The sequence below is a fragment of the Oncorhynchus clarkii genome, chromosome 29, assembly GCF_045791955.1.
Source record: "Oncorhynchus clarkii lewisi isolate Uvic-CL-2024 chromosome 29, UVic_Ocla_1.0, whole genome shotgun sequence".
NCBI lineage: Eukaryota > Metazoa > Chordata > Actinopteri > Salmoniformes > Salmonidae > Oncorhynchus > Oncorhynchus clarkii.
Genome location: NC_092175.1, coordinates 47876579 through 47892689, shown reverse-complemented (window position 1 = coordinate 47892689; position 16111 = coordinate 47876579). Strand labels below are relative to the sequence as shown.

At 46.6% G+C, this 16111-nt stretch overlaps 1 protein-coding gene across 2 annotated transcripts in view; it reads left to right on the top strand.

The window, feature by feature from the left end:
* Nucleotides 1-15077, top strand: part of LOC139388652 (cytokine receptor family member B12) — a 32176-nt gene extending 17099 nt beyond the window's left edge. The window contains exons 4-8 of one of the 2 annotated variants that reach the window (XM_071135463.1): nucleotides 954-1126; nucleotides 2182-2318; nucleotides 2436-2545; nucleotides 12057-12175; nucleotides 13317-15077. In XM_071135463.1, the coding sequence (XP_070991564.1) occupies nucleotides 954-1126; nucleotides 2182-2318; nucleotides 2436-2545; nucleotides 12057-12175; nucleotides 13317-13435 (658 nt within the window). In that variant the 3' untranslated portion in view covers nucleotides 13436-15077. Of the gene's footprint in view, nucleotides 1-953; nucleotides 1127-2181; nucleotides 2319-2385; nucleotides 2546-12056; nucleotides 12176-13316 lie in introns of both variants that reach the window. The other variant, XM_071135462.1, reaches the window with a different exon arrangement.
* Nucleotides 15078-16111: the final 1034 nt, after the last annotated feature.

Genomic DNA, 16111 nt, shown 5'->3' with positions numbered 1-16111 from the left:
GGTTGGATGTCTGGATGACTAGATGACTAGATGGCTGGATGACTAGATGACTAGATGGCTGGATGACTGGATGGTTTGATGGATGGCTGGATGGCTGGATGGCTGGATGGCTGGATGACTGGATGACTAGATGTCTGGATGACTGGATGACTAGATGGCTGGATGACTGGATGACTAGATGGCTGGATGACTGGATGACTGGATGGATGGCTGGATGACTGGATGACTGGATGACTGGAAGGATGACTGGATGACTGGATGGCTGGATGACTGGATGACTGGATGACTGGATGACTGGATGACTAGATGACTGGATGGCTGGATGACTGGATGACTGGATGGATGGTTGGATGACTGGATGACTGGATGGATGGTTGGATGGCTGGATGACTGGATGGATGGATGGTTGGATCGATGGATGGATGGATGGTTGGATGGCTGGATGACTGGATGGATGGTTGGCTGGATGGGGTACAGGGATAAGAAGAGAATGTGAGAGCAAAAGCAGGATGAGGTGGAGGGATTGAAAGAAAGTGTGAAAGAGAGTGAAGTAGAAAGAGTGAAGGGGAGAGAGCGTGAAAGAAAGAAGGAGAGAGAGAGTGAAGGAGAGAAGGAGAGAGAGAGTGAAGGAGAGAAGGAGAGAGAGAGTGAAGGAGAGAAGGAGAGAGAGAGTGAAGGAGAGAAGGAGAGAGAGAGTGAAGGAGAGAGAAAAAGAGAGAGAGAGTGAAGGAGAGTGAAGGAGAGAAGGAGAGAGAGAGTGAAGGAGAGAAGGAGAGAGAGAGTGAAGGAGAGAAGGAGAGAGAGAGTGAATGAGAGTGAAGGAGAGAAGGAGAGAGAGAGTGAAGGAGAGAAGGAAAGAGAGAGTGAAGGAGAGAGAAAAAGAGAGAGAGTGAAAGAGAGAAGGAGAGAGAGAGAAGGGAGGAGAAGTGATGATGTGTCCTCTTGTGATGTAGTGAGTCATGGTTGCAACCCTGTAACTGCAGCAACCCCGTTGCCATGGCGTGCCCCCTGGACATTCCGCTGGAGGACCTTTTAAAGAATTACAACGTCAGAGTGAGGGCGGAGCTGGAAGAGCAGACGTCAGACTGGAAATACCTGGAGAACACAGTACAGCCCTACTCAGACAGTAAGACACAGTACAGCCCTACTCAGACAGTAAGACACAGTACAGCTCTACTCAGACAGTAAGACACAGTACAGCCCTACTCAGACAGTAAGACACAGTACAGTCCTACTCAGACAGTAAGACACAGTACAGCCCTACTCAGACAGTAAGACACAGTACAGCCCTACTCAGACAGTAAGACACAGTACAGCCCTACTCAGACAGTAAGACACAATACAGCCCTACTCAGACAGTAAGACACAGTACAGCCCTACTCAGACAGTGAGACACAGTACAATCCTACTCAGACTGTAAGACACACAGTACAGCCCTACTCAGACAGTAAGACACAGTACAGCCCTACTCAGACAGTAAGACACAGTACAGCCCTACTCAGACAGTAAGACACAGTACAGCCCTACTCAGACAGTAACACACAGTACAGCCCTACTCAGACAGTAAGACACAGTACAGCCCTACTCAGACAGTAAGACACAGTACAGCCCTACTCAGACAGTGAGACACAGTACAGCCCTACTCAGACAGTGAGACACAGTACAGCCCTACTCAGACAGTGAGACACAGTACAGCCCTACTCAGACAGTAAGACACAGTACAGCCCTACTCAGACAGTAAGACACAGTACAGCCCTACTCAGACAGTGAGACACACAGTACAGCCCTACTCAGACAGTGACACACACAGTACAGTCCTACTCAGACAGTGACACACACAGTACAGTCCTACTCAGACAGTGAGACACAGTACAGCCCTACTCAGACAGTGAGACACAGTACAGCCCTACTCAGACAGTAACACACAGTACAGCCCTACTCAGACAGTAAGACACAGTACAGCCCTACTCAGACAGTAAGACACAGTACAGCCCTACTCAGACAGTAAGACACAGTACACTAACGTGTGTGTGTGTGTGTGTGTGTGTGTGTGTGTGTGTGTGTTTGTTTGTTTGTTTGTTTGTTTGTTTGTTTGTTTGTTTGTTTGTTTGTTTGTTTGTTTGTTTGTTTGTTTGTTTGTTTGTTTGTTTGTTTGTTTGTTTGTTTGTTTGTTTTCTGCAGCAGTGTTGAGTGCCCCAGGTCTGGAGTTGTGGGTGGAGAACCAGAGTCTATGTGTCCAGCTTCACCATCCTGCTCAGAACATCTTCAAATTATACAACATCACACTGCTGAAGAATGTTCAGGAACACAACGCCACGGTGAGAACACACACACACACACCAAAATCACGTTTTCAACAGAGTTCTCATTGATTTGTGTGTGTAGGTTATGTCAGACATTGAGTCGGGCTCAAAGAGAGTGTTCTACCATCTCAGTCCAGACCACACCTACTGCCTCTTGGCCTCAGCCAATCACTACAGCCTACGCCGTCACATGACTGCTCAGGGGTGTGTCAACCTGACGAGACACAGACCAGATACACAAGGTACTGTACAGCACACAGTCCAACTCTATACACACAGCCCACCTCTACACACACAGTCCACCTCTATACATACAGCCCACCTCTACACACACAGTCCACCTCTATACACACAGCCCACCTCTACACACACAGTCCACCTCTATACACACAGCCCACCTCTACACACACAGTCCACCTCTACACACAGCCCACCTCTATACACAGCCCACCTCTACACACACAGTCCACCTCTATACACACAGCCCACCTCTACACACACAGTCCACCTCTATACACACAGCCCACCTCTACACACACAGTCCACCTCTATACACACAGCCCACCTCTACACACAGCCCACCTCTACACACAGCCCACCTCTATACACACATCCCACCTCTATACACACAGCCCACCTCTATACACACATCCCACCTCTATACACACAGCCCACCTCTATACACACATCCCACCTCTACACACAGCCCACCTCTACACACAGCCCACCTCTACACACAGCCCACCTCTATACACACATCCCACCTCTACACACAGCCCACCTCTACACACAGCCCACCTCTATACACACAGCCCAACTCTACACACAGCCCACCTCTACACACAGCCCACCTCTATACACACAGCCCACCTCTACACACAGCCCACCTCTACACACACAGCCCACTTCTACACACACAGCTCACCTCTATACACACAGCCCACCTCTATACACACAGCCCACCTCTACACACAGCCCACCTCTACACACAGCCCACCTCTACACACAGCCCACCTCTACACAGCCCACCTCTATACACACAGCCCACCTCTACACACAGCCCACCTCTATACACACAGCCCACCTCTATACACACAGCCCACCTCTACACACAGCCCACCTCTACACACAGCCCACCTCTACACACAGCCCACCTCTATACACAAATCCCACCTCTATACACACAGCCCACCTCTATACACACAGCCCACCTCTACACACAGCCCACCTCTACACACAGCCCACCTCTACACACAGCCCACCTCTACACACAGCCCACCTCTACACACAGCCCACCTCTACACACAGCCCACCTCTACACACACAGCTCACCTCTATACACAGACACAAACTACTCTCAGACAAAGGATCTCAATAGCAAACCACATAACTACCCTTAGACAAAGGAACTCAATGCCATATTTGAAGAAGCTGATCTACAACACAAATTTAGGAACAAGTTATGATGCAACGCCAACGTGATCAAAAGTTACTTGTAGAAGGCCAGCATCCCGGAGTCACCTCTTCACTGTTGACGTTGAGACTGGTGTTTTGTGGGTACTATTTAATGAAGCTGCCAGTTGAGGACTTGTGAGGCGCCTGTTTCTAAAACTAGACACTCTAATGTACTTGTCCTTGTGCTCAGTTGTGCACCGGGACCTCTCAGTCTTTCTATTCTGGTTAGGGCCAGTTTGCGTGGTCAGTGAAGGGAGTAGTAAACAGCATTGTACGAGTTCTTCAGTTTCTTGGCAATTTCTCGCATGGAATAGCCTTCATTTCTCAGAACAAGAATAGACTGACGAGTTTCCAAAGAAAGGGCTTTGTTTCTGGCTTAATGCGTTTGAGCCAATCAGTTGTGACAAGGTAGGGTTGGTATACAGAAGATACCCCTATTTGGTAAAAGACAAGTCCTCCATACTATGGCAAGAACAGCTCAGATAAGCAAAGATAAATGACAGTCCATCATTACTTTGTGACATGAAGGTCAGTCAAGAACTTTGAAAGTTTTTTCAAAAGCAGTCGCAAATTTACCACCACAGAACGAAGCACTAAGACCAACTCTATAAAGCCATAAGCAAAGAAGAAAATGCTCACCTAGAAGCAGCGCTCCTAGTGGCCGGGGACTTTAATGCAGAAAAACTTAAATCAGTTTTACAACATTTTTACCAGCATGTCACGTGCAACCAGAGAAAAAAACAACTAAAGCAGGAAGTACCGGTGACTCAATACGGAAGTGGTCAGATGATGCGGGTGCTACGCTACAGGACTGTTTTGCTAGCACAGACTAGAATATGTTCCGGGATTCATCCAATGGCATTGAGGAGTCATCGACTTCATCAATAAGTGCATTGACAACATTGTCCCCACAGTGACTGTACATACATATCCCAACCAGAAGCCAGGTTACAGGCAACATCTGCATCGAGCTAAAGAGCAGGAGACTAATCCGGATGCTTTTAAGAAATCCCGCTCTGCCCTCAGACGAACCATCAAACAAGCAAAGCGTCAATACAGGATTAAGGTTGAATCCTACTACACCGGTTCTGATGCTCGTTGGATGAGGCTTGAAAACTACAGACTACAAAGGGAAACCCAGGCGTGAGCTGCCCAGTGACACGATGCTACTGCCGAAAAAGAGGGAAACGAGGCGGTCTTCTGGTCAGACTCCGGAGACGGGCACATCGTACACCATTCCCTAGCATTCTTCTTGCCAATGTCCAGTCTCTTGACAACAAGGTTGATGAAATCCGAGCAAGGGTAGCATTCCAGAGGGACATCAGAGACTGTAACGTTCTTTGCTTCACGGAAACGTGGCTTACTGGAGAGACGCTATCCGAAGCGGTGCAGCCAACAGGTTTCTCCACGCATCGCGCAGACAGGAAAAAACATCTTTCTGGTAAAAAGAGGGGCGGGGGCGTATGCCTTATGACTAACGTGACATGGTGTGATGAAAGAAACATACAGGAACTCAAATCCTTCTGTTCACCTGATTTAGAATTCCTCACAATCAAATGTAGACCGCATTATCTACCAAGAGAATTCTCTTCGATTATAATCACAGCCGTATATATCCCCCCCCAAGCAGACACATCGTTGGCTCTGAATGAACTTTATTTGACTCTTTGCAAACTGGAAACCATTTATCCGGAGGCTGCATTCATTGTAGCTGGGGATTTTAACAAGGCTAATCTGAAAACAAGACTCCCCAAATTTTATCAGCATATCGATTGCGCAACCAGGGGTGGAAAGACCTTGGATCATTGTTACTCTAACTTCCGCGACGCATATAAGGCCCTGCCCCGCCCCCCTTTCGGAAAAGCTGACCACGACTCCATTTTGTTGATCCCTGCCTACAGACAGAAACTAAAACAAGAGGCTCCCACGCTGAGGTCTGTCCAACGCTGGTCCGACCAAGCTGACTCCACACTCCAAGACTGCTTCCATCACGTGGACTGGGACATGTTTCGTATTGCGTCAGACAACAACATTGACGAATACGCTGATTCGGTGTGCGAGTTCATTAGAACGTGCGTTGAAGATGTCGTTCCCATAGCAACGATTAAAACATTCCCTAACCAGAAACCGTGGATTGATGGCAGCATTCGTGTGAAACTGAAAGCGCGAACCACTGCTTTTAATCAGGGCAAGGTGTCTGGTAACATGACCGAATACAAACAGTGCAGCTATTCCCTCCGCAAGGCTATCAAACAAGCTAAGCGTCAGTACAGAGTCAAAGTAGAATCTCAATTCAACGGCTCAGACACAAGAGGCATGTGGCAGGGTCTACAGTCAATCACGGACTACAGGAAGAAATCCAGCCCAGTCACGGACCAGGATGCCCTGCTCCCAGGCAGACTAAATAACTTTTTTGCCCGCTTTGAGGACAATACAGTGCCACTGACACGGCCTGCAATGAAAACTTGCGGTCTCTCCTTCACTGCAGCCGAGGTGAGTAAGACATTTAAACGTGTTAACCCTCGCAAGGCTGCAGGCCCAGACGGCATCCCCAGCCGCGCCCTCAGAGCATGCGCAGACCAGCTGGCCGGTGTGTTTACGGACATATTCAATCAATCCCTATACCAGTCTGCTGTTCCCACATGCTTCAAGAGGGCCACCATTGTTCCTGTTCCCAAGAAAGCTAAGGTAACTGAGCTAAACGACTACCGCCCCGTAGCACTCACTTCCGTCATCATGAAGTGCTTTGAGAGACTAGTCAAGGACCATATCACCTCCACCCTACCTGACACCCTAGACCCACTCCAATTTGCTTACCGCCCAAATAGGTCCACAGACGATGCAATCTCAACCACACTGCACACTGCCCTAACCCATCTGGACAAGAGGAATACCTATGTGAGAATGCTGTTCATTGACTACAGCTCGGCATTCAACACCATAGTACCCTCCAAGCTCGTCATCAAGCTCGAGACCCTGGGTCTCGACCCCGCCCTGTGCAACTGGGTACTGGACTTCCTGACGGGCCGCCCCCAGGTGGTGAGGGTAGGCAACAACATCTCCTCCCCGCTGATCCTCAACACTGGGGCCCCACAAGGGTGCGTTCTGAGCCCTCTCCTGTACTCCCTGTTCACCCACGACTGCGTGGCCACGCACGCCTCCAACTCAATCATCAAGTTTGCGGACGACACAACAGTGGTAGGCTTGATTACCAACAACGACGAGACGGCCTACAGGGAGGAGGTGAGGGCCCTCGGAGTGTGGTGTCAGGAAAATAACCTCACACTCAACGTCAACAAAACTAAGGAGATGATTGTGGACTTCAGGAAACAGCAGAAGGAACACCCCCCTATCCACATCGATGGAACAGTAGTGGAGAGGGTAGCAAGTTTTAAGTTCCTCGGCATACACATCACAGACAAACTGAATTGGTCCACTCACACAGACAGCATTGTGAAGAAGGCGCAGCAGCGCCTCTTCAACCTCAGGAGGCTGAAGAAATTCGGCTTGTCACCAAAAGCACTCACAAACTTCTACAGATGCACAATCGAGAGCATCCTGGCGGGCTGTATCACCGCCTGGTACGGCAACTGCTCCGCCCTCAACCGTAAGGCTCTCCAGAGGGTAGTGAGGTCTGCACAACGCATCACCGGGGGCAAACTACCTGCCCTCCAGGACACCTACACCACCCGATGTCACAGGAAGGCCATAAAGATCATCAAGGACATCAACCACCCGAGCCACTGCCTGTTCACCCCGCTATCATCCAGAAGGCGAGGTCAGTACAGGTGCATCAAAGCTGGGACCGAGAGACTGAAAAACAGCTTCTATCTCAAGGCTATCAGACTGTTAAACAGCCACCACTAACATTGAGTGGCTGCTGCCAACACACTGACACTGACTCAACTCCAGCCACTTTAATAATGGGAATTGATGGGAAATGATGTAAATATATCACTAGCCACTTTAAACAATGCTACCTTATATAATGTTACTTACCCTACATTATTCATCTCATAGGCATACGTATATACTGTACTCTATATCATCGACTGTATCCTTATGTAATACATGTATCACTAGCCACTTTAACTATGCCACTTTGTTTACATACTCATCTCATATGTATATACTGTACTCGATACAATCTACTGTATCTGCCTATGCTGCTCTGTACCATCACTCATTCATATATCCTTATGTACATATTCTTTATCCCCTCACACTGTGTACAAGACAGTAGTTTTGGAATTGTTAGTTAGATTACTTGTTGGTTATTACTGCATTGTCGGAACTAGAAGCACAAGCATTTCGCTACACTCGCATTAACATCTGCTAACCATGTGTATGTGACAAATAAAATTTGATTTGATTTGATTTGATTTGTTTATGCTCGCTTCGAGTCAAGCAACACTGAAGCATGCACGAGAGAACCAACTTTTTAGATTCCTTTGTAGGCATGTTGGGAAAGTTGGAACAGGTGGATTCTGAATCAAACGCGCCAAATCAACTGACATTTTTGGGATATAAAGAAGGACTTTATCGAACAAAACAACCATTCATTGTGTAACTGGGACCCTTTGGATTGCAAAAAGATGAAGATCTTCAAAGGTAAGAGATTCATTTTATCACTGTTTTTGAGTTTTGTGACACCTGTGCAGGTTATGAATTCATGTTAATGCAGAAGTGGGTGAGGCGCTGTCCTCAGTCAATCAAATGCTATGCTTTCACCGTAAAGCCTATTGTAAATCGGACAAAGCGGTTCGATTACCAAGATTCTAAGCTAAAGAATGGTGTATAACACTTGTATTTTTATGAATGTTTAATATTACTACTTTTGTTTTTTGAATTTTGTGCAATTTCACAGGATGTTGTCGAGGTAGCTAGCGTCCCAATGATCCAAAAGAAATTAACAAAGAAAAAAGAAGAAGTTAACAAAAATTATGTCATGGCTTTAGAAGCTTCTGATAGGCTATTTGAGTGAATTTGAGTCAATTGGAGATGTATTTCAAGGTCAACCTTCAAACTCAGTGCCTCTTTGCTTGACATCATGGGAAAATCAAAAGAAATCAGCCAAGACCTCAGAAAATAAATTGTAGACCTCCACAAGTCTGGTTCATCCTTGGGAGCAATTTCCAATGCCTGAAGGTACCACGTTAATCTCTACAATAGTATGCAAGTATAAACACCATGGGACCATGCAGCCGTCATACCGCTCAGGAAGGAGACGCGTTCTGTCTCCTAGAGATGAACATACTTTGGTGCGAAATGTGCAAATCAATCCCAGAACAACAGCAAAGGACCTTGTGAAGATGCTGGAAGAAACAGGTACAAAACTATCTATATCCACAGTAAAACAAATCCTATATCGAAATTACCTGAAAGGCCGCTCAGCAAGGAAGAAGCCACTGCTCCAAAACCGCCATAAAAAAAGCAAGACTACGGTTTGCAACTGCACATGGGGACAAAGATTGTACTTTTTGGAGAAATGTCCTCTGGTCTGATGAAACAAAAATAGAACTGTTTGGCCATAATGACCATCGTTATGATTGGAGGAAAAAGAGGGACGCTTGCAAGCCGAAGAACACCATCCAGACCGTGAAGCACGGGGGTGGCAGCATCATGTTGTGGGTGTGCGTTGCTGCAGGAGGGACTGGTGCACTTCACAAAATATATGGCATCATGAGGTAGAAAAATTATGTGGATATATTGAAGCAACATCTCAAGACATCAGTCAGGAAGTTAAAACTTGGTCGCAAATGGGCCTTCCAAATGGACAATACTTCCAAAGTTGTGGCAAAATGGCTTAAGGACAACAAAGTCCATCACAAAGCCCTGAAATAAAGTGATGATCCGACTTCAACTATATGTGAAAATGCTGTTCATAGACTTTAGCTCAGCATCCCTCTAGGCTGGTCACCAAACTCCATGACCATCAGCACTCTCTATACACACACACAGCCCACCTCTACACACACAGCCCACCTCTACACACACTCTCAGCATCCCTCTAGGCTGGTCACCAAACTCCATGACCATCATCTCTGTGTAACTGGACTTTGGACCCCAGTCTGTCAGACAACTTCACCTCCTCAACCCTGAACCTGAACTCCAGCTGCGTGCTGAGCCCCCTCCACTCCCTCTTCACCTATGACAAAGAAAACCAAGGAGCTCATTGTGGATTACAGGAAGTCTAAAAGCTGCAGCCACGCCCCAGTTTTCATTGATGGCACTGAGATTGCGCGTGTGCCCAGCTTCAAATTCCTAGTGTCTACATCTCCGACTACCTCTCCTGGACCCTCAACATGTCAACCCTGGTCAAAGAGGCACAACAGCGCCTTTTTGAGGAGGCTGAAGAAGGCCTGTCTCCCAAGATCCTGGTGAACTTTTAACTTCTTGGTGACAGGGGCAGTATTTTCACGTCCGGATGAAATGCATGCCCAGATTCAACTGCCTGCTACTTATCCCCAGAATATAAGATATGCATATTATTAGTAGATGTGGATAGAAAACACTCTGACGTTTCTGAAACTGTTTGAATCATGTCTGTGACTATAACAGAACTTATTTAGCAGGCGAAACCCCGACGAGGTCACTCTCTTTTCAATGGGTTTTCATTGGGAATCCAGAGTTCTACGGGACCTTCTTGCAGTTCCTACCGCTTCCACTAGATGTCACCAGTCTTTATAAATTGGTTGAGGTTTTTCCTTTGTGTAATAAAGAAGTAGCCCTGCTCAAAACGAGGGTCACTTCAAGTGTACTGTTAGATAAAGGCGTGTGACCAGAAAGCTAGCTACAGTTTGTTTTCCTCCTGTATTGAAAACAGATCATCCCGTCTTCAATTTCATCGATTATTTACATTAAAAAATACCTAAAGTTGTATTACAAAAGTAGTTTGAAATGTTTTGGTAAAGTTTACAGGTAACTTTTGAGATATTTTGTCACGTTGCGCAAGTTGGAACCGGTGTTTTTCTGGATCAAACTCACCAAATAAATGGACATTTTGGATATATATGGACGGAATTAATCGAACAAAAGGACCAATTCTGATGTTTATGGGACATATTGGAGTGCCAACAAAAGAAGCTCGTCAAAGGTAAGGCATGAATTATATTTTTATTTCTACGTTTTGTGTCGCATCTGCAGGGTTGAAATATGCTATTCTCTCTTTGTTTACGGAGGTGCTATCCTCAGATAATACCATTGTTTGCTTTCGCCGAAAAGTCATTTTGAAATCTGACACGTTGGCTGGATTCCCAACAAGTGTAGCTTTAATTTGCTATCTTGCATGTGTGATTTAATGAAAGTTAGATTTTTATAGTAATTTATTTGAATTTGGCGCACTGCATTTTCCCTGGCTTTTGGCCAGGTGGGACGCTAGCACATATCCCAAAGAGGTTAACGCTGCACGGTCGAGAGCATTCTGACTAACTGCCCACTGTGTGGTTTGGCGGATGCTCCGTGGCCGACCGGAAGGCCCTGCAACAGGTGGTGAAAACCACCCAGCACATCACTGGTGCCCCTGCCGTCGTAAACCTCCAGCGCAAGCGGTGTCTGCGTAGGGCGCGGCATCATCAGGAACCCTTCACATCCATGCCACAAACTGTTTGCCCTCCTACCATCAGGCAGGCGGTGCAGGTCTTTACGTTCCCTCACTAGCAGGCTCAAGAACAGTTTCTTTCCAGCTACTGTAACCCTGCTGAACTCTGTGGCACGGGACTAGCCATATCCACCCGACCACATCTTAGTACTGCCTCTCAGGGACCTTGTTGCATTACTCTCTTTGCACTCTTCACAGTACTACTGGTCTCTGACATTGCTTTGCAAAGTCTGATTAACTTCATTAGGGTAGGGGGCACTATTTTCACCTCCGGATGAAATGCATGTCCAAAGTAAACTGCCTGTTACTCAGGCCCATTAGATCAAACTTTCAGACTGAACAGAGCTTCATTAGATCAAACTGTTTCAGACTGAACAGAGCTTCATTAGATCAAACTGTTTCAGACTGAACAGAGCTTCATTAGATCCAACTGTTTCAGACTAAACAGAGCTTCATTAGATCAAACTGTTTCAGACTGAACAAAGCTTCATTAGATCCAACTGTTTCAGACTGAACAGAGCTTCATTAGATCAAACTGTTTAGAGACTGAACAAAGCTTCATTAGATCAAACTGTTTCAGACTGAACAGAGCTTCATTAGATCAAACTGTTTCCTTCCATGTTTCTGTTACAGGTTAGATAGATCCTTTTTACTTTGTGTGTATGTGTGTTTGTGTGTGTGTATGTGTGTCTTTCCAGGTCATCAGAGATTGGTGGGCATGGCTGTGGGCGTGTTCCTGCTTCTGGCTGTTCTAATTGGTCTGATCGCTGTGACACGCTATGTCCTGAAGAGCACAGACCCCACCCCCACAGCTCTGGTACCCACCCACTAAACCATAATAATAATAATAATAATAATAATATATGTGTGTTTGCAACAAGATCACAGTGAAGGTGACGCATTATTGACAAAAGTAATTTTTTTGAACCTGTTTAGGACTGCTTTCATTCCATGTGTTTAGAGGTTTTACAACAGGGTTGAATCAGAAACACCTTGACAGGTAACAGTTAAGACATTCATTCAGACTGGTTAAGAATAGGACTAAGGTTTGTGATGATGTTAAATATATATATATATTATGGTGATAGCTTCGTGGAGTAAGCTGTTGCCTATGGCTCTGAGGTTTGTGGGTTTGACCCCAGTGCTAAGCAGTAAGCTGTTGCCTATGGCTCTGCAGTTCGTGGGTTTGACCCCAGTGCTAAGCAGTAAGCTGTTGCCTATGGCTCTGAGGTTCGTGGGTTTGACCCTAGTGCTAAGCAGTAAGCTGTTGCCTATGGCTCTGAGGTTCGTGGGTTTGACCCCAGTGCTAAGCAGTAAGCTGTTGCCTATGGCTCTGAGGTTCGTGGGTTTGACCCCAGTGCTAAGCAGTAAGCTGTTGCCTATGGCTCTGAGGTTCGTGGGTTTGACCCCAGTGCTAAGCAGTAAGCTGTTGCCTATGGCTCTGAGGTCCGTGGGTTTGACCCCAGTGCTAAGCAGTAAGCTGTTTCCTATGGCTCTGCAGTTCGTGGGTTTGACCCCAGTGCTAAGCAGTAAGCTGTTGCCTATGGCTCTGAGGTTCGTGGGTTTGACCCCAGTGCTAAGCAGTAAGCTGTTGCCTATGGCTCTGAGGTTTGTGGGTTTGACCCCAGTGCTAAGCAGTAAGCTGTTGCCTATGGCTCTGAGGTTCGTGGGTTTGACCCCAGTGCTAAGCAGTAAGCTGTTGCCTATGGCTCTGAGGTTCGTGGGTTTGACCCCAGTGCTAAGCAGTAAGCTGTTGCCTATGGCTCTGAGGTTTGTGGGTTTGACCCCAGTGTTCAGAAGTCTTTCTTCATTTTTGGGGTGAGTGCAAAATAGATCAGTTTTTAATGTTTGGGGAACATGGACAAACATCTAATATTGAAGTCCAAATTTAGTGATCTCCCTGGTGTGTGCTTGTGTGTGTTTGGGTGTTAACTCTGTCTCGGTGTGTGTGTGTGCAGGGTGTGTGTGTGCGTTCAGCAGGGTGCATGGTGACTCCGGAACAGGTGGTGTGTCACCCAGTGATGTGTGGGACTGCCCCCTCTGGTTACCTGAGAGCTGTCATGACTTTTCACCTTGACATCCGCCTGGAGACAGAGACTCTCCTTCCCTGTTCCCTTGACAACCACCTGGAGACAGAGACCCTCCTACCCTGTTCACTTGACGACCACCTGGAGACAGAGACCCTCCTGCCCTGTTCCCTACATACAGATATAGGATCAGCTTCCCCTCTCACAGTCTTTACCTTAACCATTAGTGGAGGAAATACAAAATGGACCCAAGATCAGCGTCTAGGGGCAACTTCACCTCACACCCTACTATCCCTGTCTACCTCCCCCTCTCCCTTGTCTTCCTCGTCTCTCTCCCCCCCTCTCTCCTCTCCCTCCTCCACTCTCTCCTCTGGCTATGCTCTGGCCTGGGACAGTGTATCCAACCAGAGCGACACAGAGACACACACAGACAGAACTACTGACATAACTACTGACAGAACCGCCGACAGAACTGCAGACGGAACTACTGACAGAACTACTGACATAACAACTGACATAACTACTGACATAACTACTGACAGAACTACTGACAGAACTACTGACATAACAACTGACATAACTACTGACATAACTACTGACAGAACTACTGACATAACTACTGACAGAACTACTGACATAACTACTGACAGAACTACTGACAGAACTACTGACATAACTACTGACAGAACTACTGACAGAACTACTGACAGAACTACTGACAGAACAACTGACAGAACTACTGACAGAACTACTGACATAACTACTGACAGAACTACTGACAGAACTACTGACATAACTACTGACAGAACTACTGACAGAACTACTGACATAACTACTGACAGAACGACAGACGGAACAACTGACAGATGGGACAGGAGGTCCCAGCAGTCTCAGGATAGACTATCTGACTGTAAACTGTATTCTCCCGAGTTAGAGGTCAGGGGTCAGGGGTCGTGCTTAGATGTGCATTCTCCCGGAGCTAGTCTATGCTCCTTCAGTACATATGAACCTCGTCCTGACCCAACCCTAAACCTACCCTGACCTCTAACCCCTGACTCCTAACTATGTATGGTTAAGGATGGCAGGGCTACTTGTATTTCTGATGCACATATTTACCTGTTTATTTTGAGTTGATTGTTTTAGTCCTGCCTGTCTTTCCCACCAAGGACCAAATGGTGTTGGGGCCCAAATCTTACATTTATGATTGACTAATAAAGGCACACACCCTGCACACACCCAGAACTTGTCCTTTGGAATGAGCATGGGAACCCCTTTCCTCGATCTGACGTGTCAGTCACTTCAGTTGGAAATAAGTGTTGTTGCTGTCATGTGTTTTTGTACTCTGTTGTCGGTTCTCTGTACAATGTTTTTATTCAAAATAAACCAATCAGATGTTCTCTACCATGTTTCTATTAAAAAATAAACAAATCAGATTCATGTTCAGAGTGTTCAATAGTCACATGTTCAGGGTTGAGGTGTGACTGCAGGGTACAGTGTTTAATATCCAGGCTGTATCACATCCGGCCGTGATGGGGAGTCCCATACGGCGGCGTACAATTGGCCCAGCGTCGTCCGGGTTTGGCCAGGGTAGGTCGATATTGTAAAGAAGAATGGGGTCCCTGATGATCTTCTTGGCCTTCCTGCGACACCTGGTGGTGTAGCTGTACTGGAGGGCAGGCAGTGCGTACTCAATGGTGCGTTCGGCTGCACGTATCACCCTCTGAAGCACCTTGCAGTCCACGGCGGGGGATTTGCCGTACCAATCTGTGATGCAGCCCTACCATATGCTCTCGAAGAACACTGTGAGGGCCCTCGGGACATGCCGAATTTCTTCGGCAACCTGAGAGGATGAAGAGTCGCTGTCATGCCTTCTTCACCACGGTGTCCATATGGTTAGATAATTTAAGCTTCCCTGGGGTCTCAACGTCAACAGTGAAGGGAGGCTGGCCTTCTAGGCAGAGTTGCAAAGAAAAAGCCACATCTCAGACTGGCCAATAAAAAGAAAAGATTAAGATGGGCAAAAGAACACAGACACTGGACAGAGGAACTCTGCCTAGAAGGCCAGCATCCTGGAGTCGCCTCTTCACTGTTGACGTTGAGACTGGACAGAGGAACTCTGCCTAGAAGGCCAGCATCCTGGAGTCGCCTCTTCACTGTTGACGTTGAGACTGGACAGAGGAACTGTTGGTGTTGAGACTGGTGTTTTGCGGGTACTATTTAATGTACTTGTCCTCCTGCTCAGTTGTGCACCGGGGCCTCCCACTCCTCTTTCTATTCTGGTTAGGGCCAGTTTGCGCTGTTCTGTGAAGGGAGTAGTACACAGCGTTGTATGAGATCTTCAGTTTCTTAGCAATTTCTCACATGGAATTGCCTTCATTTCTCAGAACAAGAATAGACTTTTCAGAAGAAAGGTCTTTGTTTCTGGCCATATTGAGCCTGTAATCGATGACACAAATGCTGATGCTCCAGATACTCAACTAGTCTAAAGGCCAGTTTTATCTCTTCTTTACAGTTTAACAGTTTTCAGCTGTACACAGGAGTGATGGTTGCTGATAATGGGCCTCTGTACGCCAATATAGTTATTCCATTAAAAATCTGCCGTTTCCAGCTACAATAGTCACTGACAACATTAACAATGCCTACACTGTATTTCTGATCAATTTGATGTTATTTTAATGGACAAAAAATGTTATTTTCTTTCAAAAACAAGGTCATTTCTAAGTGAC